Here is a 27373-nt window from a genome sequence, read left to right as displayed (position 1 = left end):
TATCTAGGCCTCGGCCCAAACCAATTAAACCAGAATTTCTGGGGCCTGGGCAATAACACTCTTTTAAAGCCCCCAGGTAAGGCCCATGCAACCAGATGAACTGTAAGACCCCCAGGCTGTGTGTTTCTACCCCACCCCTTAGAGTAGAGGTCTCTCCCTGACCTGGTCCACGAGGATGGTACCACACACAAGAGTTCTTCCGGGGGTGAGTGGTTTCTCTGTCCCGTAAGATTGTCCCAAAAGCCCTGAACACTTCCTGGGACTCCCTGCGTGTCTCACCTGTCCTGCGGTCCCTGAACTAACCATTCCTAGTGTCTCGTTCTACCCACCAAGCATGGAACCCCGCCCCACTGCCCTGCGCAGCTGGGGTCGGACCCTCCTTCTCTCCAGGCTGCGGAGAGCAGGGGACATGACAGGGGACAGCTGAGTCCTGAAAGCCTATCCTCTTCCTGGCCTGGTTGAGCGCTGGCCCTGTCGGACTTTCATGAGGTTCATTGTAACCCGAGGTCTTGCCGGAGGTGAGAAAAGCTCTCCTTTCTGAGTATGACTCAGAGCTCCCGGAGCAGAGTGGTGATGTCTCACTCGGCCGGTGTCTGGAAGGAGCTCTGGCCACAGAAACGAGTCTTTGGGCACTTCAAGGCCCTGGTCTTCATCCCGCCTGCTGCCTCCTACCACCCCCCTCCCTGGAGCCGCCCTCCTGCACTGGGAGGGCTTCACACAGTTGCTTTTAGGTACAACTAGTGATAAAAGTAACTCATATTGGTGTGGCTCGGTGGTTGAGTGTCGACCCCTGCACCAAGAGGTCACCAGTTCGATTCCCGGTCAGGACACATTCCCAGGTTGTGGGCCCGATCCCCAGTGGGGGGCATGCAGGAGGCCAATTGATGTTCTCGCTCATTGATGTTTCTCTCTCTCTCTCTCTCTCTAAAAATCAATAAGAAAAGAAATTTTTTAAGTAATTTACATAAAGTGTTCCCTAGATGCCAGGGTCTATGTGAAGTATTTATACGCAACATTGCATTTATTCTTCCCAAGTACCCACGGCTGATGATGGTATTACTGTTATCATCATCCTCATCCTCCTCCTCATCACTCACATTTTACAGATGAGGAACCGAGATGCCCACACTCACAATTCCCTGTGCCTGGCCTTCAAAACCAAGTCCACATTAAACGAGATCAACTTAGAGACTTAATCCCAAAACTCAAAAATACACATTTTTTTCAAGTGTACATGGAACATTCTCCAGGATAGATCAATATTAGGTCACAAAACAAGCCTCAGTAAGTTCTAAAAGACTGAAACCACATCAAGCGTCTTTTTCTATCACAATGGCATGAAACTAGAAATCAACTACAGAAAGAAAACTGGGAAAAGTGTGAATATGTGCAGATTAAACAACATGCTACTAAAGAGCCAATGAGGATCAAAGAAGAAATCAAACAGAAAATCAAAAACTATCTTGAAACAAATGAAAATAAAAATACAACTTTTCAAAACTTATGGGATGCAGCAAAAGCATTTCTAAGAGGAGAAAGTTCATAGCTATGCAGGCCTACTTCAAGAAACAAACAAAAAAATCCCAAATATTCAATGTAACTCTGTACCTAAACGAACGAGAAAAAGAATAATAAACAAAACTCAAAGTAAACAGAACAGAAATAAACAAAGTGGAAATTAAAAGAATAGGAAAGATTGATAAAACTAAGAGCTGGTTCTTGGAAAAGATGAAGAGTATATATAAGCCTTTAGTTAAACTCATTGAGAAAAAAAGAGAGCCCATATAAGTAAAATCATAAATGAAGAGAAGTTACAACTAACACCACAGAAATACAAACAATCATTAAAGAATACAATGAACAATTACATGCCAACAAATTTGACAATCTACAAGAAATGGATAAATTTTTACAAAGATATAACTTACTAAGACTAAACCAGGAAGAAACACAAAATCTAAACAGATCAGTTACTTGCAATGAAATTGAAGCAGGCATCAAAAAATTCCCAAGAAATAAAAGCCCAGAACCAGATGGCTTCCCAGGTGAATTCTGTCAAACATTCACAAAGAATTAATACAAAAATTATCAACAAAATATCAGCAAACCAGAGTTAACAATACATTCAAAGGAGTATATACTATGACCAAGTGGGACTCATCTCAGGAATACAAGGATGAATATGATACTTCATATTAATAAAATAAAGGATAAAAACCATATGACCATCTCAATAGACAGAAAGAGCATCTGACAAAATTCAGCATCCTCTTGTGATAAAAACTCTCAACAAAGTGGATATAAAAAAACATATCTCAACATAATAAAGGCCATGTATGAAAAACCCAGTTAACATCATACTCAATGATGAAAACCGAAAAGTCTTCTCTCTAAGATCAGGAACAAGACAAGGATGCCTACTCTCACTACTTTCATTCAGCGTAGTACTGGAAGTCCTAGCAATAGCTATAGGACAAGACAAAGAAATAAAAGGCCTCCAAATCATAAAGGAAGAAATAAAACTCTCATTATTTGCAGATGACATGATATTATATATCTATTAGAACTAATAAATTACTTTGGTAAAGTTGCAGGATACAGAGTCAAAACACAGAAATGTTTTGTGTTTCTATATACCAATAATGAATGATCAGAAAAGAAAATTTTTAAAAATACCATTTATGATTACATTAAAAAGTATAAAATACCTGGAAATAAATTTAACCAAAGAGATGAAAGACCTGTACTCTGAAAACTAAAAAACATTAAAGAAAGTAATTAAACAAGATAAAAAAAAAAAATGGAAGTGTAGCCCGACTGGTGTGGCTCAGTGGCTGAGTGTCGATCCATGCACCAGGAGGTCACCAGCTTGATTCCCAGTTAGGGCACGTGCCCAGGTCATGGGCCCAATCCCCAGTGGGGGGCATGCAGGAGGCAGCCAACTGATGTTCCCTCTCATCAATGTTTTTATCTCTTGCTCTTTCTCCCTTCCTCTCTCTCTAAAAGTCAATAAAGAAAAAAAAAATTTTACTGCCTAAATTAATATACAGATTCAATGCAATCCTCATTAAAAGACCAATAGCATTCTTCTCAGAATTGGAATAATTAAGTTTAAAATTTATAGAACCATGAAAGAACAAAGTGGGAGGTTACAGCACTCCTTGATACCAAACTATTCTACAAAGCTACAATAATCAAAATAGTATGGTACTGGCATAAAAGCAAATATATAGGTCAGTGGGATAGAACAGAGAGCCTAGAAATAAATCCTCACTTATATGGTCTATTAATATATGACAACGGAGGCAAGGATATATGCAATGGGGTAAAGACAGTTTCTTCCATAAATGGTGCTGGCAAAACTGGATAGATACATGCCAAAAACACAACACTGGACCACTTTCTTATACCATATACAAAAATAAACCCAAAATTAATTAAACAATTAAATTTTAGACCTGAAACCATAAAACTTTTAGAAGAAAACATAGGAAGTGAACTCTTGGGCACCACAATATCTTTTCTGATCTATCTCCTCAAGCAAGAAAAACAAAAGAAAAATAAACAAATGAGACCACAACAAACTAAACAGTTTTTGCACAGCAAAAGAAACCATCAACACACCAAAAAGAAAACTTATTGAATGTGAGAAGATATTTACAAATGATACATCCAATAAGGGGTTAATATCCAAAATATATGAGACTTATACAACTTAACATAAAAGATGTCCAATTTAAAAATGAGCAGAGGACCTGAATACACATTTCTCCCAAGAGGACATACAGATGACCAACAGAGATATGAAACAATGCTCAACATCAATCATCACCAGAGAAATGCAAATTAAAACCACAATGAGATATCACCTCACGCCTTACAGAAAGGCTATCATCAATAAACCAACAAATAACAAGTACTGGTGAGGATGTAGAGAGAAGGGAACCCTTGTGCACTGCTGATGGGAATTTAAATTAGTGCAGTCACTATGGAAAACAGTACAAAGATTCCTCAAAAAATTAAAAATAAAGCTGCTATACAATCCAGCAATCTCACTTCTGAGTATTTATCCAAAGAAAACAAAAACACTAATTCGAAAAGATATATGTACCCCTATGTTCACTGCAACATTGCTAGTAATGGCCAAGATATGAAAGCACCTAGATGTCCAACAGTAGATGAACGGATAAAGAAGACATGGTATATGCAATGGACTATTATTCAGCAGTGAAAAAGAGGGAAATCTTGCCATCTGTAACAACATGAATGAACCTAGAGACTATTATGCTAAATGCAATAAGTCAGAGAAAGACAAATATCATATGATCTCACTTATATGTGGAATCTAAAATCATAATAATAATAATAAGCAAAGAAAACAAAACAGAAGCAGACTCAGAAATACAGAGAGCAAGCTGATGGTTGCCAAAGGGGAGGGGGTGTGGAAATGGGAATGTAAAAAATAAATTTTTAAAAAACATCATGTAAGGGCTATTTGGTATAAAACGGAACCAAAATCCAGGAGGTGCATTTTATTACTGATTTCAATAAGTGGATGTATTCCACTGGACCCACATAAGGTGCCCCCCAGGAGGTCAGATGATCACCACCCACTTCCTGTGGGACACATGTGCCCCTCTGGGGTGATAAGAAGGGCTGTGTGCCATGAGTCATTCTAGAGGATGCTACAGTTCCTCCCACCAAAGATCCAGGCAAATGGTAGGAGAGGGTCAGCTGGGACCAGAACCCCTGACCCCAGCATCCCAGGTTCTGAGCCCCTCCTGTATCCTGGGTTCCTTCTGGCCTCCCCACCCACCCCCCAGGGGCAATGGGATAAACTCAGACTCCTGCACTAAGTGGCCAGCTTCACTGAACACCAAGAACATGGTGTTGGGTGTTGACCCCTCCTCTCTAACCCTAAATGGTACCTGGAGGGCCAAGATTACACACATCGTGTTCATTTTGAATCTCCTGTACCCGAACAGACACATGCTCTGTGTTTCCCGAAGCCACTGACTGCTGCCACTTCCACCCGTGAATTTGCATTTGGGTTTATAAAGCAGCAGGATGACATCATCGATGTCATTCATTCAGCATTTATTGAGCACCTTCTATGTGCCACACACTGTCCTAGGTGCTGAGAATACAGCGGGGAATAAAACAAACACCCCTGGCCTCAAAGAGCTGACATCCGAACAGGAAGAGACAGAAAAGAATAATAAAAATAATAAGCCCATTATCTAGCAGGAAAAGGATTAAGCAGAATGGGACCAACGGGAGGGGATAAGGAGGATGGCGTAGCTTTAAATGGGGGTGGGGAGGGGGTGTCCAGAAAGGTCTCCTTGAGAAAGTGAATGTGAGCAGCCGCTTTAAGGAGGTGAAGCAGAGAGGCCTGAGGACCACTGGGGGCACCTGATCGTCTTCGTCCTCTCCTTCACGCAGTAATGGATCAGCTGCGACCATAACTTCATTCCTTTGGTCAACAGTTCATTAGGCAAAAGGGAATGAGGCATAGTTTTGTGATTCTAATCATTTTTTTAAAAGCTTCACTTACTCTCTCCAAGGTCTGGCAATACATGAGTACTCATAAGAATATGTTGAATCAATGAACTCACCCATAACCAGTAACTCATTTAATGTATGAGAACCAAAGACACCCCCATAACTTCCCTACAAGTACTAAACTTGATACAAGCGCCATAGACACAGTACGTCGGAGGCTTTTCTAAGACACAAAAGCATCGCACGTCATTTTTGCTTTCTCCCTTCCAGCCTTTGTCTGCAGCCATAACTTACCTTAGATGTGAGTCAGTGTTTTGTGATCCTAACCATAAGATTCTGAGTTTTTTTTTGTTGTTGTTGTTTTCTGCTTCTCATGTTGTAGATATTTTTCCCTGGCAGTTCAGTCTTTTCAACAATCATTATTGATATGGGATGCAGAGCCCGTTATTCCCACAGCTGCCAGCTGAAAACGAGGCTGCTTCCAATGTCCTTGAATTACAGTGTCCCAGGTAACAAGTGGGCTCCATAGCTCAGTGGTTAGAGCACTGGTCTTGTAAACCAGGGGTCGCGAGTTCGATCCTCGCTGGGGCCTCTGTCGGCTTTTTTTTTTTTTTTTTTTTTCCCTCCTCCCGATTATCCTTCGTAAATAGGAGCAGAGATTCCAACATGTTAGCCGTCTCTGCAAACGTTATCTGGCGAGACGGAAAGTTCCTCCTCCCGAAATGCAAAGGAGGGGCATCCTCCCTGTGCTTTAGATGTGCCGCGGGCGGAGGAGGGAATCCTGGGCCGCAACAAAGAGCAGGGAAAAGAAACCGAAACGCCATCCTCGGCGCCCCCGGCGCCCCGCCACCTGCGGGCCGGGCCCTGGGAACGGGGGCGCGAGGCTCCGCCGGCCCGTCCGCAGCGCCCTGGACCGGCCGCCGAGAGCCGCGCGCGGGCCGGCACCGGGAACCCCAGCGCGGGCGGGCGCCCAGGACTCGCTGCGCCTGCAGTGCGGCCGCGCGGCCGGCAGGTGGCGCTGCGGCCCAGGCCCCCTCGCTCCCCCGACCCCCTCGCTCCCCCGCGGCGGGCGAGTGCGTGGCCAGCGTGGCCCGGAAGGAAGCCGGCGCTGTGGCCGCCACGTGGCAGTGCGGGCCTCGGGACCCAGCCTGGATCCCAGGTCCTGCCCGGCTCCCGGGGGAGGGGGAGTCCGCACACGGGCAGCCCGGCCGCGGGGAAGCCGGCGTCTCAGCCATTGACGTTGTGTCCCCCCGAGTTCTACAGCCGCGAGCGCCTTCTGAGCGCGGGAATGTCCCCACCCGCGATGTCGTGCCCGCGTCCCGGGGCTGGGGCAGGATACGGGACTGTCTGTAACAGCGACTGGCCGCGTGGGGCCAGCCCGGACTGAGACCGAGTACACACCGGACCCAGAAAACCCAGCCCCAGAGAGAACGTCAGCTACCCCATGGGTAATTCTTAAATGTGATCCTCTGTTGGAATATTAATGTGGTGGATACAGTGTATTAAATGAAATGCATAATTACATTAGTTTTACCTATTTTTTTAATGTGGCTACTGGAAAATTTTAAATTACATGTGTGGCTCCCATTGGCAGCTCTCGTGTTTCTGTTGGGTGGGGCAGGTTTAGGGAGCCCGAGCCCCGTGACCTTTGAGTTCAAGTTCATTTTGAACCTGGTACACTGGTAGGCAGAGGCCTCTGGCGCCCAAAGCCAGTACTGTGCCTGGTGCACCATAAGCGTGGCATTGGTTGAAGTGAAAGTATCTCCTCAACATGATTTTAAACTCCACAAAGAGAAGGAGAACGTATTTCTTAAATTGAGTTAGTTTTGGGAGTGATGCAATGTCTGTCTCGGCTTGCAAGATTTTTAGCTCTGAGAAACACTCATACTTGGTTATTTTGCCTTTCTGTGGTCAGGGCATCTGCTGTGATGGTGAAGTGTTCCCACTGAGGCGAGAAAGAAATCCATAATCGTCACATGCGGTCAGCACTTCCCTGACATTGAATGTCTGTTTGCAAAGCCATTTCAGATCCTTGAATATCCTAGTACCAAGACTACTCTGAACCTGCAGAGGAGGTGACCATTTTAGAGAGGCTGTCCTGGTAACCCGTCACAGGCCCCCTCTCAGACCTGAGATGTGGCGAGAGTGAAATATGGTTCTTAGGCTAACGCCAAACATTGGGAAGATGGAGAGAGATGTGTCAATTTGAGCACGTGTCGATTTATTTCCTTAGGTCATAGGCGTTTACAAAACAAAATAGGACGTGTAGTGCCATTCCAAGCAGGTTTGCAGACTAGGGCCCATGACAGCAGGTGGCAAGGTGGGATTTGGTCTCCCCCAGAAGCAGACAGTAAGCACTGTTCAGATAGCAAGATTCTCTGGGAAGGCAATCACACCCTCCACAACCCCCACCGACCCCGCCCACCCCCGCCGTCCCCACCCCTGCTCCCATGTGTCTGAAGTCCCAGTTTAGCAGCAGCAGGTTCTGCGTGGGGAAGTGGTCCTCCCCTCTCTGGTCCCTTGGTCGAGCACCTTGACGGTAAAGGCGAAGGGTCGCTCCTTCCAGCTGGCCCCCACTGTGCTGACTGGTTCACCCCAGCACTGCGGGCCTTCCGGCTCCTCGTCCCCTTCCCCTGGGGGCCTGCGGACCGCACTTGGGCTCCCTTCTCTGTATCAGGTCCTCGAACGCGCTTCCTGCTTCTGGTGGGAGAAGCCAGTTTCTCGGAGGACCCTTTCTGAGATGAGGCCAGGCCTGGACGGGAAGCTGAAGTGACATTGGATAACTTCCCAGCAGCCTTCTCGATTTGCTCCTTTAGCAAGTCCAAGACCGTCTCTGGGAAACAAGCATTTATTTAGTGAGAAAGTTAAGTCCTGCAAAAGTAGCTCTAAGAAGAGCACTACCCAGGAGGCATATGCCTGCCTGGGGGTTCTTTAATATACATTCTTTTGAAATTAATATTTTTAAGTTCCTTCACTGGCCTTGATCTAAATATATTCTTTAATAGGGTCACTCCAATGACACATGGCTCTGGAATAGTCCCCTTAAAATAGTGTCCCTCCAAGTCTTTCCTGATTCCCCACGCTGCCCCAAGGAAGCGGTCCTCTCCCTAGGGGCCCTCGGTGCTGTGTTTATTTCTTTATTTGCCTGCACTACCCCCCCCCCCTTCCTTTCCACTCTGAACTCCTAGGGGTCAGGTTTACTGCTCTACCCCCAGGGATTAGCACAGTGCCTGCCACAAAGGAGTGCTAAATGAATGAAGCCAAATGAATGAATGAATTCATGAGCGAGTGAGTGAGTGAGTAAATGAATGAATGGAGGATAACAAGCCACAGGAGAAGGTGTTAACCCCACTCCCTCTGGGATGCAGAGATGATGCATAAAGGAGCCACAAGTTGCAACCCTCAATCATAGGGCCAGCCACAGGTAAGAAAGTAAGACCTCCCACCCAGCGGGATTGCTGTGTCTGAGACAAGGCCTAAGTCAAAGACAAGGACAGACTCACTGGCGAGTGGCCTGAACTGGACCCGCTTACTCGTGGTTTTCACCGGCACTGGCTTGTATTTGCACTTGCCTGGGGGTGCTCGCCTGAAAACAGAAAGAAAAAATAAGGACACAGGACTCTGAAGATGGGACTAGAAAATCAAGCTCACTGGAAGGTACACATTCGCAAGAACTGGGTTCAGCGCTCTCTTGTCTATGGGGATGGGATAGAAGTAGTCGGAAATAGGTGATAAACTCAGAGAGGAGGAAGGTCGTGGGCATCCCAAGGACACCACAGACCCTTGGAAGGCAGCATCGTGAGACGGTTAGGGGTGCAGGATGGCGACAGAGAGAACTGGTTCAAACCGTGGGGACCACAGGCAAGTAAACCTTGCTAAGTCTAAATTCCCACATCTATAAAAAGGTAATAGTACCTATCCTTGCAGGAGGGTGGTGAGGATTAAATGAGCTGTGTACTTGGCACACCATGAGTGATTGATAAGTCATTTTTTTAATTTTTTAAAATGAGAATTTAAAAAGGAAAACACTTGGAACAGTGCCAAGCACATAACAAGTGCTCCATAGATGATGGTGATGATGATGATGATGGTGATGATGATGGAGATGGTGATGGTGGTGATGGTGATGATGATGATGGTGGTAGTAGTGGTGATGGTGATGGTAGTGATGACGGTGATGATGATGATGGTGATGATGGTAGTGATGATGATGACAGTGGTGATAGTGATGATGGTGGTGATAGTGACGGGGGTGATGATAGCGATGATAATGGTGGTGGTGGTGACGGTGATGATGGTGATGATGGTGGTGGTAATGGTTCCCTTTAAAGAAAATACCTTCGCCCTGGCCGGTTTGGCTCAGCGGTTAGAGCGTCGGCCTGCGGTCCAGAGAGACCCGGGTTCGGTTCCCACTAAGGGCATGTACCTCAGTTGCAGTTTGTCCCCTTCAAGAACTTGTGGCACAGTCCCTTAAATAATGCCAGCTCTCTGCCTACTAGGATACTCATTTTTGAACTGCTGTCCCCTGGGTGCATCTCCTGAAACGAAAGGAACCCGGAGACCAGCAGCAGGCCCGCTAGTCAGAGCACAGCTGGGACTTGCCCGCCAGTCCCCATGCTGCCTCCTCTGCCTCGCTCCATCTCACCTCTTATCTGACCTCTTGCTGTCATCCCCATCCCCGGTGAGAAAAGGAAGTCACTTTAATTACAACAAATACTTATTTAGTGCTTAGGCACTGGACTAATGCTTTATAAACATAACTCACTGAATCCTCACAGTAATCTTATAAGGTAGGAGGTGCTATTATCCTCTTGTGCAGAGGAGAAACAGAGGCACACAGCTAGTCGGTGGCAAAGCCAAGATTCACACCCAGGCTCTGGCTCTATGATTCTAAAAGAAGTACGGGAGGCAAAGACGGAAGGAGGGGGAAATGGACACATGAATTCATCAACTGCCCTCAGAATGCTGGGATGGGGCCTTCAGGCAGAGACAGGCTGAATGAGTAAGCAGAACAGAATCGGCATCCATGCTGCAGAAGCTATTAAAAAGACTACAATTCCACGTAATTATAACCAAAGTGAATGGGTAGTGTGGAAATGACTGATCCACAAAGAAAACCGAGTTCCTGTCCTCGGCCCCCGCTCACTAGCTGTACCTCAGGCAAGCGATTTAATTGAACTAGGCTCAGTCGCTGTAGATCAAGGGTGTTAGCTTGGCTCACTGGGATTCTGTCTGCATTAATTGAGTGCCTGGGACGCAGTAACAACTCAACGAACGTCAACCTGAGAGAAAGGTGGATGAGTAAGGGTGTCATCGGTGTGGAGCAGTTGCTTCGCGATGGACCTCTCATCATGGCTGCTCTTGCAATAGAGGGGAGCTAAATTACCCCCCAACCAAGTCAGGAAACTCACAAAGGAAAGGAAAAAGGGATTCACACAAGAAACTTATTACTAGAAAGAGTAGAACTTCCCACCAGGCATGATCAGCAGCCAGAAGCACTTCACAGACCTTGGTTTGGCCCAGCCGATGTGGCTCAGCGGACCCATGCACCAAGAGGTCACCAGTTCGATTCCTGGTCAGGACACGTGCCCAGGTTGTGGGCCAATTCCCAGCGGGGGGCATGCAGGGATGCCAATTGATGTTCTTTCTCATCAATGTTTCAATCTCTCTCTCCCTCTCTCTTCCACTAAAAATCAAAAAGAAAAACAATTTGTTTAAAGACCCGTCCCCTGAGCACAGGAACCAGGCACGCGGCGGATTCGTTGTGGACAAGCCCAGCACCGAATTCACCCCCGGCCACCTCGCTATCAGGAGGGCCCAGGCACAGCCTCGGGGACGGAGCCTCTTCCAGGAACTCCTGAGGACGTCACAGCTGGGGGCCCCGCTGCCAGACAGCGATGAGCTGGTCCTGGCTCCGGGTCCATTTGCCAGGTGTCTTCTGCAGCCACCCCTGACGTGGGTCATGTAAGCCTCATAGGGAGGTTTTTCTCTGCGGGTCTGTCTCCAAGCTGATTCATGGGGAGACTTTCTGGCTTCGGCCAAGAATCCCGGGGTAAATCCAGTGCCTGCCAGGTACAGACAACACACTCAACAACCCCACAAATGGGAAGCTGTTTTACAGCCTTTGCCTGGTCTGTTGGAGGTTGGTGGGTTAGCCTCTGAGAGAGGTGGGCAAAGAAGCAGAAGAAGCAACATCCCGTCCACCAAGTGAGGAAATACTGCCAGGGAATTCCAGCAAGGGGCAGGGCCAGGCACTAGGAAACCTGAGAGTTGAAAATATTCACCAAAGACCTTGGCCACCTTGACCAAACCCAGGGGGATAGGGCAGCAGTCCATACTCAGGTAAATACCCATTGTCAGATGATCCCAGGCAGACATTTCTAGAAGCAGATTACAACAAAAACGAAACAGGAGCCACAGGTCTAGACTAGTCATCCTGCAAAGGCTCATGCTTCTCACTCCCAGCCGCAGAGAGACCCACACAGTCCAGGATTCCGAGAACCGCTGCCTTACTTCGCGTGGCCAAGCTGTTCCATCTGGAGCATAGACTGCTTCCGCAGTGATTCTGGTAATTCCTGGGGAGTGAAGACTCCTTTTATGACCTGCCACGGAGATAAGGACCGATGGAAATGTGCCTGAGAAGAAAATAGGACCAAATCTCACCTTGACGGGTCGACAAATTTGTAAATAGATCCGTGTGGTGCGTAGGCACTTGGGTAGGAGGTGGCCAGGAAGTAGAGCTCCCCTGGGAAGACAGGACAGGCGTCAGTCGCAGGGCAGGAGGCGGGGCCGAGTCACAGAGCTGGGCACACAGAACCCCTCAGCGTGGGTGACGGTCCTGCCGTGAGGGGAGCCCCAGGGAGGGATGCAGGAATCCTAACTGACAGCCCCCAAAGACTCGCTCAGTGTGTCCTAGCAGAGCTACGTTTCTGTTCACGTTCATGGAGCCAAACGAGCTTCTTCCTTTATCATCTCTGCTCTCGGAACTCTACCTCAGTGCATCTCCACTTCCTTCCCCACCTCTTCCCAGTTGATCAGGATTCTCGGTGAAACCCTGAAGTAGGGGATCCCAGGCTGAGGGCCAGTCACTGTCACTGTATGTCCCCTCTGCTTTAGGCCATGAGTTCCCCCCAGACCCTGCCTCACGCTTCCCCCGATTTCCACCTTCTCCAGTCTTGGGTTTCTGCTGTCCTGTGCCCCGCCCTGTCCCCAGCCTCCTCTCGGTCTCCGCCACACTCACAGAAATCACCTCCATCCATCATCCCCTTGTCTCCTCTAGAAGAAGCCCTTACACCTCCCACTGCCTCCGGCTTGAACTCCTGACAGTGTGCCCCAGAGAGAGACGACCAGGGCCACCTCGTCCTGCAGTGACCTGTAGGGACAATGCAGCGGAGGGTTTCGGAGCCTGACTTCACAGGCAGAGGAGCCCGGGTGTGAGTTCCGGTAACACCAGGACAGCTGCGTTGTCCTGGGCAACCTCTCAACCTCTGTCACCCTCGCCTAACTTATTCCCTTGTCAAACAGGGATAACAGCACCCCTGGTTGGCAGGAGTTACTTAGAAAGAGTTCAGGGGTCGGCGGTTACTCTCACTTCCCCACGGCCCTGCTCCTCCCGGCTGTGCTGGGACAAACGTGTCGTGGGCCTGGCCCAGCGTGTCATCCACTGACTGTAGCGGGCACCCTTGTGTGCCTCACACAGCCTCCTCTCCACCAAGTGGGAACTGGGGAAGCCGAGAGCTCTAGGCAGCTCTGGGTTATCAGAAGTCCTCTTTCAAAGACCCCTTATCCTTCGGGACAGCATGGAGAGCCCTCGAGAGCACTGTGCTCAGCGAAATAAGCCAATCGGAGAAAGACAAGTACCACATGATCTCAGTTATTTGAGAATATAATGAACAAGGTGGGCCTCTGAATGAAATAGACCCAGAGACACAGAAAGGAGTAGGGTTCAGACTGACAAACCTCAGAGTAGGGGTGCGGGGGGGATGGTTGAGATGAACCAAAGAACTTATATGCATGTATGCATAACCAGTGGACATAGACAACAGTGCTGGGGGGTGGGGGAGCAGGATGAGGAGGAGGGTGTTTAGGGGGGGAAAGGAGAAACATCTGTAACAAAAATAATAAAAATTGGGAGGAAAAGTCTTCTTTCCTTGAACTGGTGGCGAACAGTGGCCCACGTTAGTCCTGTGCTGAGGGAGGGCGTCCGGCCTTTGCAGAGTCCCACGCACAGTAGCAGCTGCCTGGGAAACTGGTTTTGTGTCCCAACAGTCTGTCACCTTCCCTGGGAAGGGGTCCGTGGAGTCAGGACACACCGTGCCCTAGGGCCAGTTTGCCCGCTGACTGGAAACCCGAGCACCCTTCCAGGTGATTCTACAGTTAGATAAACAAGGTGTCCACCAGGCATCTCATGTACACAGGTCACCCTCATGCTGGGGCCCCTCCAACCACCCAAAGAATTCCTGGTCTACAAGGAGAACTGAAAACCCTGCTTTACTGCAAATACTTACATGTGACTACGGTTCATGAAAATTATCTGTCCCAAACATGCCATTGTGTTTTCAGGAGAAAACAAAGATAGAAGTGAATTTCATCGGTAATATCCAACCAACATTTTTAAAAATATATTTTAGGGCAAAACAAAAAACAAGCCCGAAAAGCTAGAGAGTATGCCACGTGAAACAAAATGCATGCAACGGGAATTCACCGCGAGCGTTGTTACTTCGACCAGCCCTCGCGGGAATGGGCTTCAGTTACTGACACTCAGAGATGCTGCCCACGGGGACCCAGCAGCGGGCAGTCCCATGCCTGCCACACCCTCTGAGGCTGTTCATTCCACAGTTAGAGCATCAGCCTGTGGGCCAGAGAGACCCGGGTTCAGTTCCCGCTAAGGGCACGTACCTCAGTCGCAGTTTGTCCCCGGCCCTGGCTGGGGTCATGTGGGTGGTGACCAGTTGATGTGTCTCTCTCACATCAATGTTTCTCTCTCTCTTCCCCCCTCTCTCCCTCCTGCTCTATCTGAAGATAAATGCAAAACTGTCCTTGGGTGAGGATAAAAAATAAAAATAAAAATGACTGAACCTAAAGCTGATGACTGGTGATAAAATAATACTCAGATCTAAGTATGTCTATAAGTGGGGCAGCCTATGGCAGGAGCAGAGACCCTGAACCACTCCGTGTGCACACACTGGGAGAGCATCATCTGCTTCAGGACCAGCCACCCCGCCGCAGGGTGGCCCGTGGGCCAAGTCCCGCTTGGGAATAGCCTGGCACGTCCACGCCACAGATTCTGCCAAGGACACCGCATTTTGGCTGCCAACTGCACTGACCGGTGTTCAAACTGCCTGTTTTCTCCCGCGAGCGGTCTGCAGGCACAAACCAAACTGCCAAAGCCGGGGTTCCTGCGGCCTCCTGGGAAGGAGTGAGTCATGGAAGACAGAAGTCCAGGGTCCCTGGGTGGGGCGCTGGCCTCCAGGGGGCGCCGGCCTCCAGGAAGGACTGCAGCAGAGGAGAGGACCCCCCAGGCTGTGACTTCATGTCACCCACTTCCCTCTGAACATCAGCCTGCCAGCCTGTGGCTTCTCTCCGTTTTTATATGTTTGGACTTCCAATTTGGAACTCATGTAGGCTTTTCCAATATGCCCTGCTCTCCCAAAATACCCACCTCCAACTATCTATTCATAGGCGAGCCGAGAGGGCCGGGAGCTGGCTGGACTTCTCTCGTCCCACTCAGCGGGGGCCTGCCAGCCGCCCACGGCTCGCGGTGCGAGAGCCCGTGCTCAGGACATCGCAGGGCCTGCTTGGCCCTTGCAGAGACTCCTAGGTCTGGAAGAGACCCCAGAGAGCATTTCATTCTCCTCCTCCCCTCTCAGCATGGCCAGATCCGGCGCCAAGTAAAGTGTTATTGTGCAAAAATGTAACTTCTAGAAAGCTGAAATTTAAAATAAACATTTTCTGGTTACAAAATTTGGGGAACTCATTAGACAGGAATCTCTCTCTTTCTCTCTCTCTCTCGTATATATGCACACATGCCTTGCTTTGCTCATGCCTTTAATTTACGCCTAATTAGTCTAGTGAGTCGCCTCCTACCTAGCTGTCTACCCTTTTCTCTGATCTCTCAGGAAACAAACTGTCCCTTGATCACTCTCAGCAGCTGTCCCACAAACTCTTGCAGGGTCAGGAAAGAGTCCAGCCCGGCCAGTGGCGGATCATCAGAGGGTCTCTGTCCCAGGCGACACCCACAGGACAACCCTCCCCCACCCCCCCACCCCCCGGTCCATTGGTCTGCTCACTGCTGGCATTGTCCACGTGCCTGTCACTGCGGATCCGAACAAAACCGGGGAGGAAGGATCACAAGCAACTCCCTTGGCGAGACCGAAGTGTAGACCTTGACTTGGTCTGTGCAGTGAGCACAGCTCACCCAAGAAGGGGCAGGTTGGCACAGTCAACGTTTCCTCATTAGTGAAGTGAGCATAATACTTACATCGGGCATGGTGATGACTAAATCACATAAAAAATGTAAAGGCATAGAACAGCCTCCGGTGCATTATAAAAGGTGACTAAATGACGGTGAACATAGGGGAAGTGACCACTGCTATTTAACTTTAAAACAACGATAGTGCCCTGGCCGGTTTGGCTCAGCGGTTAGAGCATCGGCCTGCGGTCCGGAGAGACCCGGGTTCGGTTCCCGCTAAGGGCACGTACTTCGGTTGCAGTTTGTCCCCGGCCCTGGTTGGTCGCGCGGTGGCAGCCACTCGATGTGTCCCTTTCACATCGATGTTTCTCTCTCTCCCTCCCACTCTATCTGTACAAAAAATGGAAAAATGTCCTCGGGTGAGGATAAAAAAAAACAATGATAGTAATAATCATGATCGTTGATAAACGTTCAGGTCACATGCCTGTGACTGTCTCAGTCCCGAGAAGCAGAAATAAGACGGGCCTGTGCACTTATTACCTGCTTCGTCTTCGGCGAAGGAGATGATGAACTTGCTATAGGAGCTGATCAGCCCTGGAAAGGCACAAGGCTCAGTGTTTCCCAGGCAAATATCCTGTTTCTTCCATTTCTTGGTTTTTCCATCTTCCTGCAAAGCCATAAGTCGACTAGATGGAAGATAAAACCTTATATTTTAGAAATCCATATTTTCCACCCTGCAGGATAATTTTCACCCCGGAATCAGAGGACCCTTAAGTACCAAGACAGGGGTGTCCCACAGGAGATCAGTCACTAGCTTCTCCCAAAGATCCAAAAGCTGCCTCACAGGTACTTCAGTCACCTACTTGCCCTAGATGGGAAGTTCGTTTTCTAGCATAAAAGAGTTTGGTGCCCTGTGAACAGGGCACTGCTACCAAAGACTAGCTTAATTTCTATTAGTTGTGTGATGTTTGGCTAGTTGCTCAACATTTCTAAGCCTTAGTTTTCTCATCTGTAAAATGGGGAATGAAAACAGAATTTGCCACAGGTGAGAGCCGAGAAGATTAAATTAGATAATATACATAAATATATATGTAAGAGATGGGAGACTGTATGTCAAATATACAAATGACATATAGTGAGGCTCAAAAACCAGCAGCTATAATAATTATTATTACTACTTCTATATAATAGGAGATAGCTGTTTTATATGCCTCATCATGTATCTGAATTAAAGGCGGGTATTAGAAGCAAAGGGAAAGGAAGTTGGGTAAACCAGAGGTGTCCCCTGAAAAGTTGTATGAAAACAGAGATACTCAATCCCAGGCAATTCTAATGCACATGCTTCAATTAAGAATCGAAGCCCGGGCCAGTTTGGCTCAGCGGTTGGAGCATTGGCCTGCGGACCAGAGAGTCCTGGGTTTGATTCCCGCTAGGAGCATGTACCAAAAAAAAAAAAAAAGAATCACTGCATATTAACCAAGAGGTATGTACAGGGCTGAAGTGGGAGGCAGGGGTTATGGTAAAAAACATAAAGAACAATGAAATCCCAAAGACATAACAAGTGATAAAGGACCTGATCAATTAACTCAACCCCATCTCTGTAACCAAGAATTGCACCATGAAAATATTCACATCCTGTCTAGCTAAGACAGAGTAACAGGGACCCGATTTACCCTCTCACCTTAAACAGACAAAAACCTAGACAAAATAGGACAATGGTTTAAAAGACACTGGAGGCCCTGGCCGGTTTTGCTCAGTGGTTAGAGCATTGGCCCGCGGACCAGAGAGTCCTGGGTTCGGTTACCGCTAAGGGCACGTACCTCGGTTGCAGTTTGTCCCCGGCCCTGGTTGGGGTCGTGTGGGTGGCAGCCACTCGTCTCACATGGATGTTTCTCTCTCTCTCTTCTTCTCTCTCTCCTTCCCACTCTATCTGAAGATAAATGCAAAAGTGTCCTCGGGTGAGGATAAAAAAAAAGAGATGGGAGACAGACAAGGTGAGCCCACAATGCCCAGCTTGCTCTGCTGTTTCCACCACAGGGAGGGGAAACGTGGGCAGAGCTGGGCAGGCTCCTTGAGTCGAAAAGACAGAGATGGAGGTTCAGCCTCCACCTAGCTTACTTGTTCATAAAAATGTTAAAATAAAAAGAGAGTGAGGAAGCATCCACCCGTCCTTACCCACTCATGAAGTCCCCAAAGATGTAGAGGCCATTGAGATTTGGAGATTCGCACCCACGGTAGACGTAGCCTCCGGTGACTGACTTCCCCACAGCATGGCCATAAGCATAGATTGGCAGGATGTCATCTGTCCCGGACCAGGAAAAGAAAGTGAGCGTCACAGCTAAAACTCGGGAGCTTCGAGCCGGAAGAAGGGGGCCTTTCAATGTAGTTGCCTGACTGAGAACGTTTTATTCTTGGTCTTCGGTATGACCAGCAACCCAGAGAATCATGTTCATCTTTCTCCACGAGGGTCCCATTGGCCCAGCCTCTGCAGGCAGGGAGGGAGCCGACAACCCCCACCCGCGAGGCAGGGACCTGGAATCCACAGCCTGTTTTTCCCTGAGGGTGACCTGGCGGATACTCGGGTTTGGGGGTTTAGAAACACTGCGAGGGCCTGTCTGGATGCTCTGTGACTTACAGGGCCAAACACACTAAGCAGGGGAGACAGCGTGCAAACCTCGGGAGCACGCGTTGATGACCGACGTTTGGGGCTGGTGCTAGTGACTGATCACAGAGGGATGGCATTTCAGTGGGCTGTCCCGACTGGGAAATAAATAACGCACAGCCCCCCATTCTTCTCTGCCAGTGGTTCCCAAAACAGTGTGCCTAAAACCGCGTGGGGTACTTATTTAAAAGAGAGATTCCTCGGTCTATCCTGCTCCCGGAGTCCACCCAAGATTCTAACTGATTAGGTAGACACATCGATTCCCGAGACACAAAGACATTTCGGGGACCCACAGGGCAAGACACCCCCAGGTTGTATGCCCCACCCCACCTCCTCCGGGAAGTCATCCAGAAAGCCTTACTTACCCAGAGAAGCATTGTGACAGAGTTTCCTGTCGTAACACTCAAAGCCTTCCCTCGCTCTCCAGCCATAGTTCCCGCCTTTCACAATGACGTTGACTTCCTCAAACCGGTTCTGTCCCACGTCCCCACAGAATATCCGGCCCCGGCCCCGGTGCGTGACGGGGTCGCCTCGGTCCACGGCACAGCGCCATACGTTCCTGATCCCATAGGCATAGACGGCGGGGTGGGCCCCTGGCTCAGAGACAAACGGATTGTCCAGGGGCACCCGGTACCGCCTGCCGTCGGGGCCGGCCCCGTTCACGTCGATCCTTAGCACTTTTCCCAGCAGGGAACTTCTGGAAGACAGAGGGCCGAGAAGTAGGCACAGCATAAACACACAGGGTGGATTGCTGGTCGTGGGCTGGGTCTGCTGCGTGTCTGAGGGACCTCCGTGGCTTCCACTCCAGCTGCACCAGTCTGCAGTCCCACCAAGAGTGCACAGAGGTTCCAAGGTCCCCACGTCTTGCCAACACTTGTTTGTTTGGTTTTTGTTTGTTTGTTTTTTTAAATAGCAGGGGTGAGGTGGAAACTCCTTGTGGTTTTGACTTGCATTTCCCTGACGACCAGTGCCGTAGAGCATCTTGTCATGTAGCTGGTGGCTGTCTGCAGGCAAGAGGAGCAGGTACAGGCTGCTGTATGGCACTGTCCCTGTAACTAACCGTGTTGTACTGGACACTTGTATCCAAAAACAAACTGGAGCAATACAGTAAAAAATGAGCCCTGGCCGGTTTGGCCCAGCGGTTAGAGCATCGGCCCACGGACCAATGAGTCACGGGTTCGATTCAGGGCAAGGGCACGTACCTCGGTTGCGATTCGTACCCAGTCAAGATGGGAGGCAGCCACTCGATGTGTCCCTTTCATGTCAATGTTTCTCTCTCTCTCTCTCTCTTCCTCTCTCTCCCTACTACTCTACCTGAACAAAAATGGAAAAATGTCCTCAGGTAAGGATAAAAATAAAATAAAAAATGAAATTAAATTAAATAAATAATACAATGGCACAGGACCAGAGGAGACAGCCAAGGAAGGCCTGCTAGTAATAGTCAATGGCCAACAACTGCTAAAAATCACAAGGGGAGACATGAGTCTCGATATAGATATAGATATAGATATAGATATAGATATAGATATAGATATAGATATAGATATAGATACAGATACACACACACACACACACACACACACACACATACGCACACACACGATATTAAGACTTCCTGACTTTTGGCTCAGTGAACCACTAGGCAAAAATTAGAGGTAGTTCTGGTCCACAGGACCCTGAGCAAATTTTATTTACAATGAAATGGTTTCTCTCAGGTTTGGTCTAATATTGTGAATTTTTATTTATTTATTTTTTAAATAGGCCAGAACGTTTTATTTTATTTTTTAAGTGCTTTATTGATTTTTTTTAGAGAGAAAGGGAGAGACATAGAAACATCCATGTGAGGAACACGGATTGACTGCCTCCTGCACGCCCCCTACTGGGGATCGAGCCCATGGGACCACGCTCAATCCACTGAGCCACACCAGCTGGGCTAATACTGTGAATTTTTCGAATGTGCTGCTGCTGTTCTTCCTCACAGAGCAATGTGATCAGCAGAAAGAACAGAGGTTTCACAAGCTCTGCCAATGACTGGTCTCTGGGCCTCAGTTTCCTCACTTGTAAAGCAGGGGAGAATCGCACTACCTCGCGACGTGGTTGTGATGGAAGGGTGGCATGAGTTATGGTGATACAGCACAGAGTACAGCAGGCATTTTACAAATGTTGACTCTTAATTACCAGCCGCAATATTGCTGTGCTGAGGGGTGGCGGGGACCAAGTGCTTGCTGGGTGGGAAGGGCCCGAGGATCATGTGACCCTTGTGCAGGTAGTGCAGCCTCGTTGTCTGAGTTCAAATTCTGGTTCTGCCTCAGCGTGACCTTGGACAAGCTACTTCACTCTTCTCTGCCTCTACTGTCTTGTTGTAAATGCTGTCATGATACCTACACTCCACAGGACTCCTTCGTTCTGTGAGTGTTGATGAGTGACTCCCTTGTGCCAGGCACTATTCTAAGGTTTGGCCTTGTGGGTCGTTAGAATTACATTCTCGAACAAACACAAGGTATTTAGACAGCACCTGGGCACAGTGGGCACCCAATATACGTAGCTCTTATGAACTGACCTGTCACGTGTCTCCAGGGCCTTGCACAGTGCCTGGAACTCAGTGCTCAATAATATTGCTGAGCTGAGTTGAATTGGATGGTCAGATCTTAGTGTGCAAATAATGTTCTGATAATATACATTCAACATTCTGAATTCGTCTCTACAAAGTGCTCTGAAAATTACACTGACATCCATAATATTAATTACCAACATGCACTATGCCTGAAATGTACTGGACAGAAAGCCAAATGTCCCTCCCACTTGCCTCAACAGAGAGAAATACCTCTTGCAGTAAGTGGTTTGGGTTTGACCCTCTGGAGGTTCCTTCTCCGTAAAACATTGCCCCAGAGGCTCAGCCTCCATCCAGCTTACTTGTTCTGAGCATTTCCAAATTTGCCAAAGGGATCCCCAGCCTGTCCTCCATCCCCGGTGAATATGTACAGATAGCCATCCAGACCAAAAAGAAGTTGTCCACCATTATGATTCGAGGCTGGTTCCTCTATCTCCATGATAACCCTGGAAGGAAAAAAGAAACCATCCATTAGGCTTTAATGTAAGCTCAATTTGTGGCCTCTTGAGATACTCAGAAATAACTGATCCAAACCAGCCAAGACCTGCTTCAGAGTTTCCAAGGATCACAGAGCAGGTAGCTCTGGGGCTCTGAGACACCCCTTGCATCTTAGTATGACTCCTTCATGCATCATTTTTCTTTTATATCATGACTTCATGAGAAGTAGACACAGCCGAGGTAACCACCATCCTTTTCTGAGGTTTGGCCTTACTCTCTGCTCTACCAGAACCCTCAAATCCCTTCCTTTGAGCATCCGCACAGGGTTAGTCTATCCATTAGTCTACCAGTTCTCCATGCTCTTTTCATTCCCCCAACCTGCCTGTACAGTACAAGAGAGACAAGGCAGAAAGAAGGGTAAAAGGCAGGATGGTAGAATGGAAAGAGCATGAGCTCAGGGTCAGTTAGAACTGACCCTTCTTCTCTGCGTCATCAGCGAGCTTCCTGTGAGGACGAGGATTCCCACATTCAAGGCAAATAGCCTGGGATCTAATGGCCACATCACAACCAGAGACTATTTTATGTATGTTGATATTATCTGTGCTTATTTGTCAAACCATTCTGGCCTTTGCTTACCTTCTACAAAGTCAGGCAAGCACAGTTCTAATTGGGCAGCTACAAGGTGATGGCGATACCCCATGAAGACCCTTGACTCTAGAGTCTAACTTGGGCAGGCCTCATTCATCAACAATGACTCCTTGGTCAACATTACAAGCTAGTGGCCCTAAAACCAAGAAAGTTCCCCCATATCACCTCAGAGGACTGAGTGCATGATCTTAGAACACAGTTCGCAGATGCTCACAGGTATGGCTCACCTTTCTGACACCGGGTCAGCTTTGTTGGGATCAGCCTGAGAAACTTTCATCTGACTAATCCGGATCTTTTCTGCCTTCTTCTTGCCCAGGCATGAATAATAAATGTAGAACTTGCGATTCCGGCGGAACTTGGGATGAAAAGCCATCCCCAGGAAGCCTCTCTCGTCCCCAATCCATGGAGTGGTCAACACGATGCTCCTGAGGTCCAGGAAGGGTTGCTCCAGGCGACTCCCATCAGGCAGATAGACCCACACCACCCCCACCTGCTCAGCCACAAAGAAGCGATGGGTGCCGTCCGCAGCATGGACCATGGAGACGGGGTTCCTCAGCCCGTTGGCCACCTCGGTCACGCAGAGCTGCAGGCAGCCCTGCTGGTCCTCGGCCACCACACCCAGGTTGCGGTTGAGATGGTCATTCCTCAGGACATTAGGGAAGCAATAGTCCCGGTCAGGAAGGCTAAGGGCACGGCAGAAGTGGGCGCCGTCTTTCGCACGGGACCCCGGGAGGCGACGGTTGTTGGTCAGCAGGGAGATGGCCGAGGGGCAGTCAGAGTGAAAGGCGGAGCAGTAGTCCGAGCAGAGGCCGGGAAGGCTCCTGCGGGGCGTCTGAGGGTTCTCCGCATCATAGAGATGGGCCGCGTACGGTGAGCATTCCTAGAAAGGACAGAAAGCTCAGCGCCCACGTGTCAGGCTGCCCGTGGTGCGCTGGTCCCAATGTGGGAGCTAGCAGAGGGGAAACGGTCTAGGGAAGAATCAGGAGGCTGGAGTTTCTATGACCAACGACTGGTGAAGCTGTTCCCTGGGGCCCAAATTCTCCATGCAGTCGACCCTCCAGGAAGGCGGAAAGGGGGGATAAATCGCCTTAGTCACTATACAGCTCCCGCATCTTAACTTAGTTCTTGACACATAAAGTTTTATTAAGTGATACATTTTTTAAAATTGTTTTTACCTTTTTTTTTTTTAGAGAGAGAGGAAGGGAGAGGGAGAGAGAGAGATAGAAACATCGATGAGAGAGAACATTGATCGGCCGCCTCCTGCATGCTCCTCACTGGGGATTTGGCCCACAACCTGGGCATGTGTCTTGACTGGGAATCAAACCAGCAACCTACTGGTACATGGGTCGATGCCCAGCCACTAAGCCACACCTGCTGGACAATACATTTTTTTTTTAAAGAAATAGTACCAAAGTTCTCCATCTTTCCCTTTATCATAAATGCTATATCTGTAAGATTTGACTTCTTTATACGAATCTGAAGCAACATGGCAAAAGTTTCACATTTGTTCAATCTTGAGTGTTGACTACATAGTATCAATTATTTCATTTTCAGCACTTTTCCACACGTCTGAAATATTTTATAGTTTAAAAATAAAATGATCGAAATGGACACATGATTGATCTATTGCTCCCAGAGACCAGATGTCTAGTCATTTCATCATTTATTAAAAATATTTAACTGCTTGCCCTGGCCGGTTTGGCTCAGTGGTTAGAGTGTTGGCCTGCGGTCCAGAGAGACCCGGGTTCGGTTCCCGCTAAGGGCACGTACCTTGGTTGCAGTTTGTCCCTAGCCCTGGTTGGGTCGTGTGGGTGGCAACCACTTGATGTGTCACTCTCACGTCGATGTTTCTCTCTCTCTCTCTCCCTCTCACTCTATCTGAACAAAATATCGAAAAATGTCCTCGGGTGAGGATAAAAAAAAAAAAAAGATAAAAATATTTAACTGCTTAATGAATATAAATCTGATTGTGGCTATAGGGACATATGATCTCTCTTTCCACAAACATACAAGGACAGCTTGCCCGAATGAATGAGCACCTGCTACTCAGACCTCCCTAAACTAGAGTAACTTGTAAGAAATAAATAGAATATTGAGGGTAGACCACCAACTCCCAGTAGTGACGGAAGGCAGAGGCAACTGAATAGGAAAGTAAACAAGGCCCATCTAAAGGGTGTCATTGGGCTGTTGAGAAGTATGGAGTCCTCTGGCCCTGAACCCCTGATCACAGACATCGCTCCCAGCCAGGAGGCCAGCACGGGACTGTCTGTTGTCTCATCTCTTAGCAAAGGGACCAGCATCATTTCTCAGTGTATCTGCGTTCCCCATTCTCTAGTAGTTCAACCCTGACTGCAGACTGCAGAGCCAGGGCTGTTGCCGGGAAGGAGGGAGAAAGCCCAGGATTCATGGGGTCTGATTCAGGCACTTGTCAGAGCTGCGTAGGAAGCAAACCGGACCGCATGAGGCTCATCTCACCGACTGCGCACTCCTGGGGAGCAGGGAGAAGAGGAAGGGGAGACAGAAATCGGGATGAAATGCCAGTGAACCGAGGGCCTGTGGAAAGACAACCACCATGACACGCCTCTCAGGGCCTGCCCAGTTGCTGCTACTGCATGAGCCCAGTAACATCATTTCTCTCAGAAAACCGAGCCCAGGCGGGGTCCCCCTGCCACCAGGCACTGCTCTGCTGCTGGAGACACAACGGCTCTGTCCCCTCTGTCCCCACGAAGCCTACACTCGCCCCGGGCAGACCTTAAGTACCTGCTGGGACTCCCCTTCGGAGTGGTGTTATCTAAGGCACGGGACTTGGCTTCCGAACCTCTAGACTCATGCCCCGCTGTTTGACCTTGGCCTGGTCCTTTGACACTCCTGATTCCTCATCAGTAAAGTGAGGGTCCTAACTGCTGCCTGCGGTCATTGCTGGGAACACACTACCTGTGTGGGGGAAGAGAGGGAGAGTTCTTTGCAGTTTTTTAATAAATAGACGCCTAGAGCCCTGGGTGGTTTTGCTCAGCGGTTAGAGCGTCGGCCCGTGGACCAGAGAGACCCGGGTTCGGATTCCGCTAAGGGCACATACCTCGGTTGCAGTTTGTCCCCAGCCCTGGTTGGGGTCGTGTGGGTGGCAGCCACTCGATATGTCTCTCTCACGTCAATGTTTCTCTCTCTCTCTTCCTTCCTCTCTCCCTCCCGCTCTGTCTGAAGATAAGTAGAAAAATATCCTCGAGTGAGGATTAAAAATATATATAAATAAATAAACAGATGCCTGTAGGTTATTCTGATTCTTCAAATCCCTAAAGCAGGAGAGCTCGGAATTTGGCTCCTGAGTTCCCAGCCAATGGGGAGGGGCAGGGGAGAGATGGAGGAGACATTTTGACCAAGAGAATTCTCGGAACCTGACAACCTCTGAGTTGCTCCTAAGAGCAAGCACCCAGCTTCTGCCCAGACGCTGTCCCAGAGTTAATTCTCCAGGAAGCAGCCGGGGGTGGTGCCGAGGTGAGAGCACAGCCCCAGGCGGTGCCACGCGGGTGGCTGGCTTCCGTGCCAGACTCTGCCGCGCTCCCTGCACGGAGCTGGCCACGCTCTCCAGACTCGCAGCAGCGGGAGCCCAGTGGTCACGCTGACATGCCCAGGAAGGTCTCAGATCAGAGGTCTGCCTGGATTTCCTGTGTCTGCCCCCGCCCGTCGTTGGAGCGCTTCTTCCCACGGCAACCTCTTCCATCAGCTCTCCCAAGCTGGCTCTCTCCTGAACCCCTGAGCCCCTGAACCCCTGTTCCCACTAAGCTGGTGTGTGCAGCCTGCACCTGGCATGGGAGATGCCGGCTAGGGAAGTGGCTCTGGGCTGCTGGAGAGCCAGGAGAGGCAGAACCTCTGAGTCATTGGCCCTCAGCACTGGTGCGCGCCCAGGTCAGCTCTGGAAAGGCGGGGAGAGCCCCCGACCCCTGCCGCCAGCACCCACACACCAGGCCCCTGGCACACATGACCCAGTGAGGCCTGGACCCCAGCAGCTGCCACCGCCCCCCACCCACAGGTACCACACGGACACCACAGGTGTGCACTGTGCCCAGCTGGAGCACTGTGGGAGGACCAGACGACACTGCACTGAACGCATGAAGGACACAGGCTCATTCTCCCCGGGGGGAAACAGCACCGGAGCAGCAGAACCCCGGGGAGCGCTTCAGGAAACCAGGGGAACCAGCCTCGGCACATCCCAGCCTCCAGGGGCCTCCAGAGCCCAAAGCTCCACGGTGAGGCAGCTGAGCCTCTGGGTCCCAGGGTCCCAGGGTCCCAGCCACCCGACCAGCACCCGGTCTGCTGGGCTGGAGGGTGCTTCTCCAAGCCGGCTGGCTCACTTCCCTCGGTTATTTTTACACTCGGGCCTACCTGGCAGAGGATGTCTTTAATGTGACCGCCGCACAGCTCCCGGCCCTTCCCATCAAAGTAGTCCATGATGTCCCCATACCGAGCGGCGATGCGCTGGTCCTTACGCTGGTCACAGCAGCCGAGGGACTCATAGTCGGAGCAAAACGCGAGGTGCAGGGAGGGCTGGAAGGGGGGGCCGTAGTCCAGGCACTGGGGGTGCCCCTGCAGCAAGCCCACCTGGTCCAACAAGAACGTGAGGCAGAGGCAGAAAGTGCCAGAAGAGGTTGGGAGCCAGGGGGCCTCCCAACTCAGACCACCCCTGGGAAGGGTTGTCCTCAGCATTTTGGCCTCGGCAACACTCAGGCTGCTGTGTTTGCTCAGGTTGGCTTCCCCGCTCTGGGCTAATCCTGCCCTCCCCTCCCCACCCCGTTTTCCTCCTTCCTTCTCTCCCCCCCCCCCCACCAAGTTCACGGGGGGTGGTTTCTGAGCAGTAGCCCTTCTGAGGGCTGGGCAGCCAAGTGTCTCCTGTGAAAGCCAGGAGAGGTTTCCCTGTCCCTTCTAGTCCCCTGGACATGAAGTCCAGGCACCTACTGCTGACTTATTGGGGTGCATGGCTGCTTAGCAAACAGAGGTGATGGTGTCAATGGCAGGGGTGCTGTGAGTCATTAAAACTGCAAAGAATTCCTGCAAGGGGGAAGGAGCCAGAGACCAGGACATCTGGGCTGTTTACCACTAGCTGAGC

The 27373-nt window shown here is 49.5% G+C and overlaps 1 protein-coding gene and 1 non-coding gene across 2 annotated transcripts; one reads left to right on the top strand and one right to left on the bottom strand.

The window, feature by feature from the left end:
• Positions 1-6021: 6021 nt before the first annotated feature.
• Positions 6022-6094, top strand: TRNAT-UGU. The gene has a single exon. It is a non-coding gene; the product is annotated as a tRNA-Thr (tRNA).
• Positions 6095-6759: 665 nt separating this feature from the next.
• HHIPL2 (HHIP like 2) lies at positions 6760-27024 on the bottom strand. The gene is made up of 10 exons (XM_036277770.1): positions 26653-27024; positions 22500-23152; positions 21489-21632; positions 18941-19272; positions 18089-18215; positions 16454-16599; positions 12166-12247; positions 9006-9088; positions 8097-8335; positions 6760-6885 (listed from the first exon to the last, which is right to left on the bottom strand). The coding sequence occupies exons 1-10, from the start codon at positions 26971-26973 to the stop codon at positions 6760-6762; spliced, it is 2253 nt and encodes a 750-aa protein (XP_036133663.1). The 5' UTR covers positions 26974-27024.
• Between the last annotated feature and the right edge of the window lie 349 nt (positions 27025-27373).

The sequence above is a fragment of the Molossus molossus genome, unplaced genomic scaffold (assembly GCF_014108415.1).
Source record: "Molossus molossus isolate mMolMol1 unplaced genomic scaffold, mMolMol1.p scaffold_m16_p_23, whole genome shotgun sequence".
In the NCBI taxonomy this organism is placed as follows: domain Eukaryota; kingdom Metazoa; phylum Chordata; class Mammalia; order Chiroptera; family Molossidae; genus Molossus; species Molossus molossus.
Note: the sequence above shows the minus strand (reverse complement) of the source record. Positions and strands in the feature narration are given on the sequence as shown.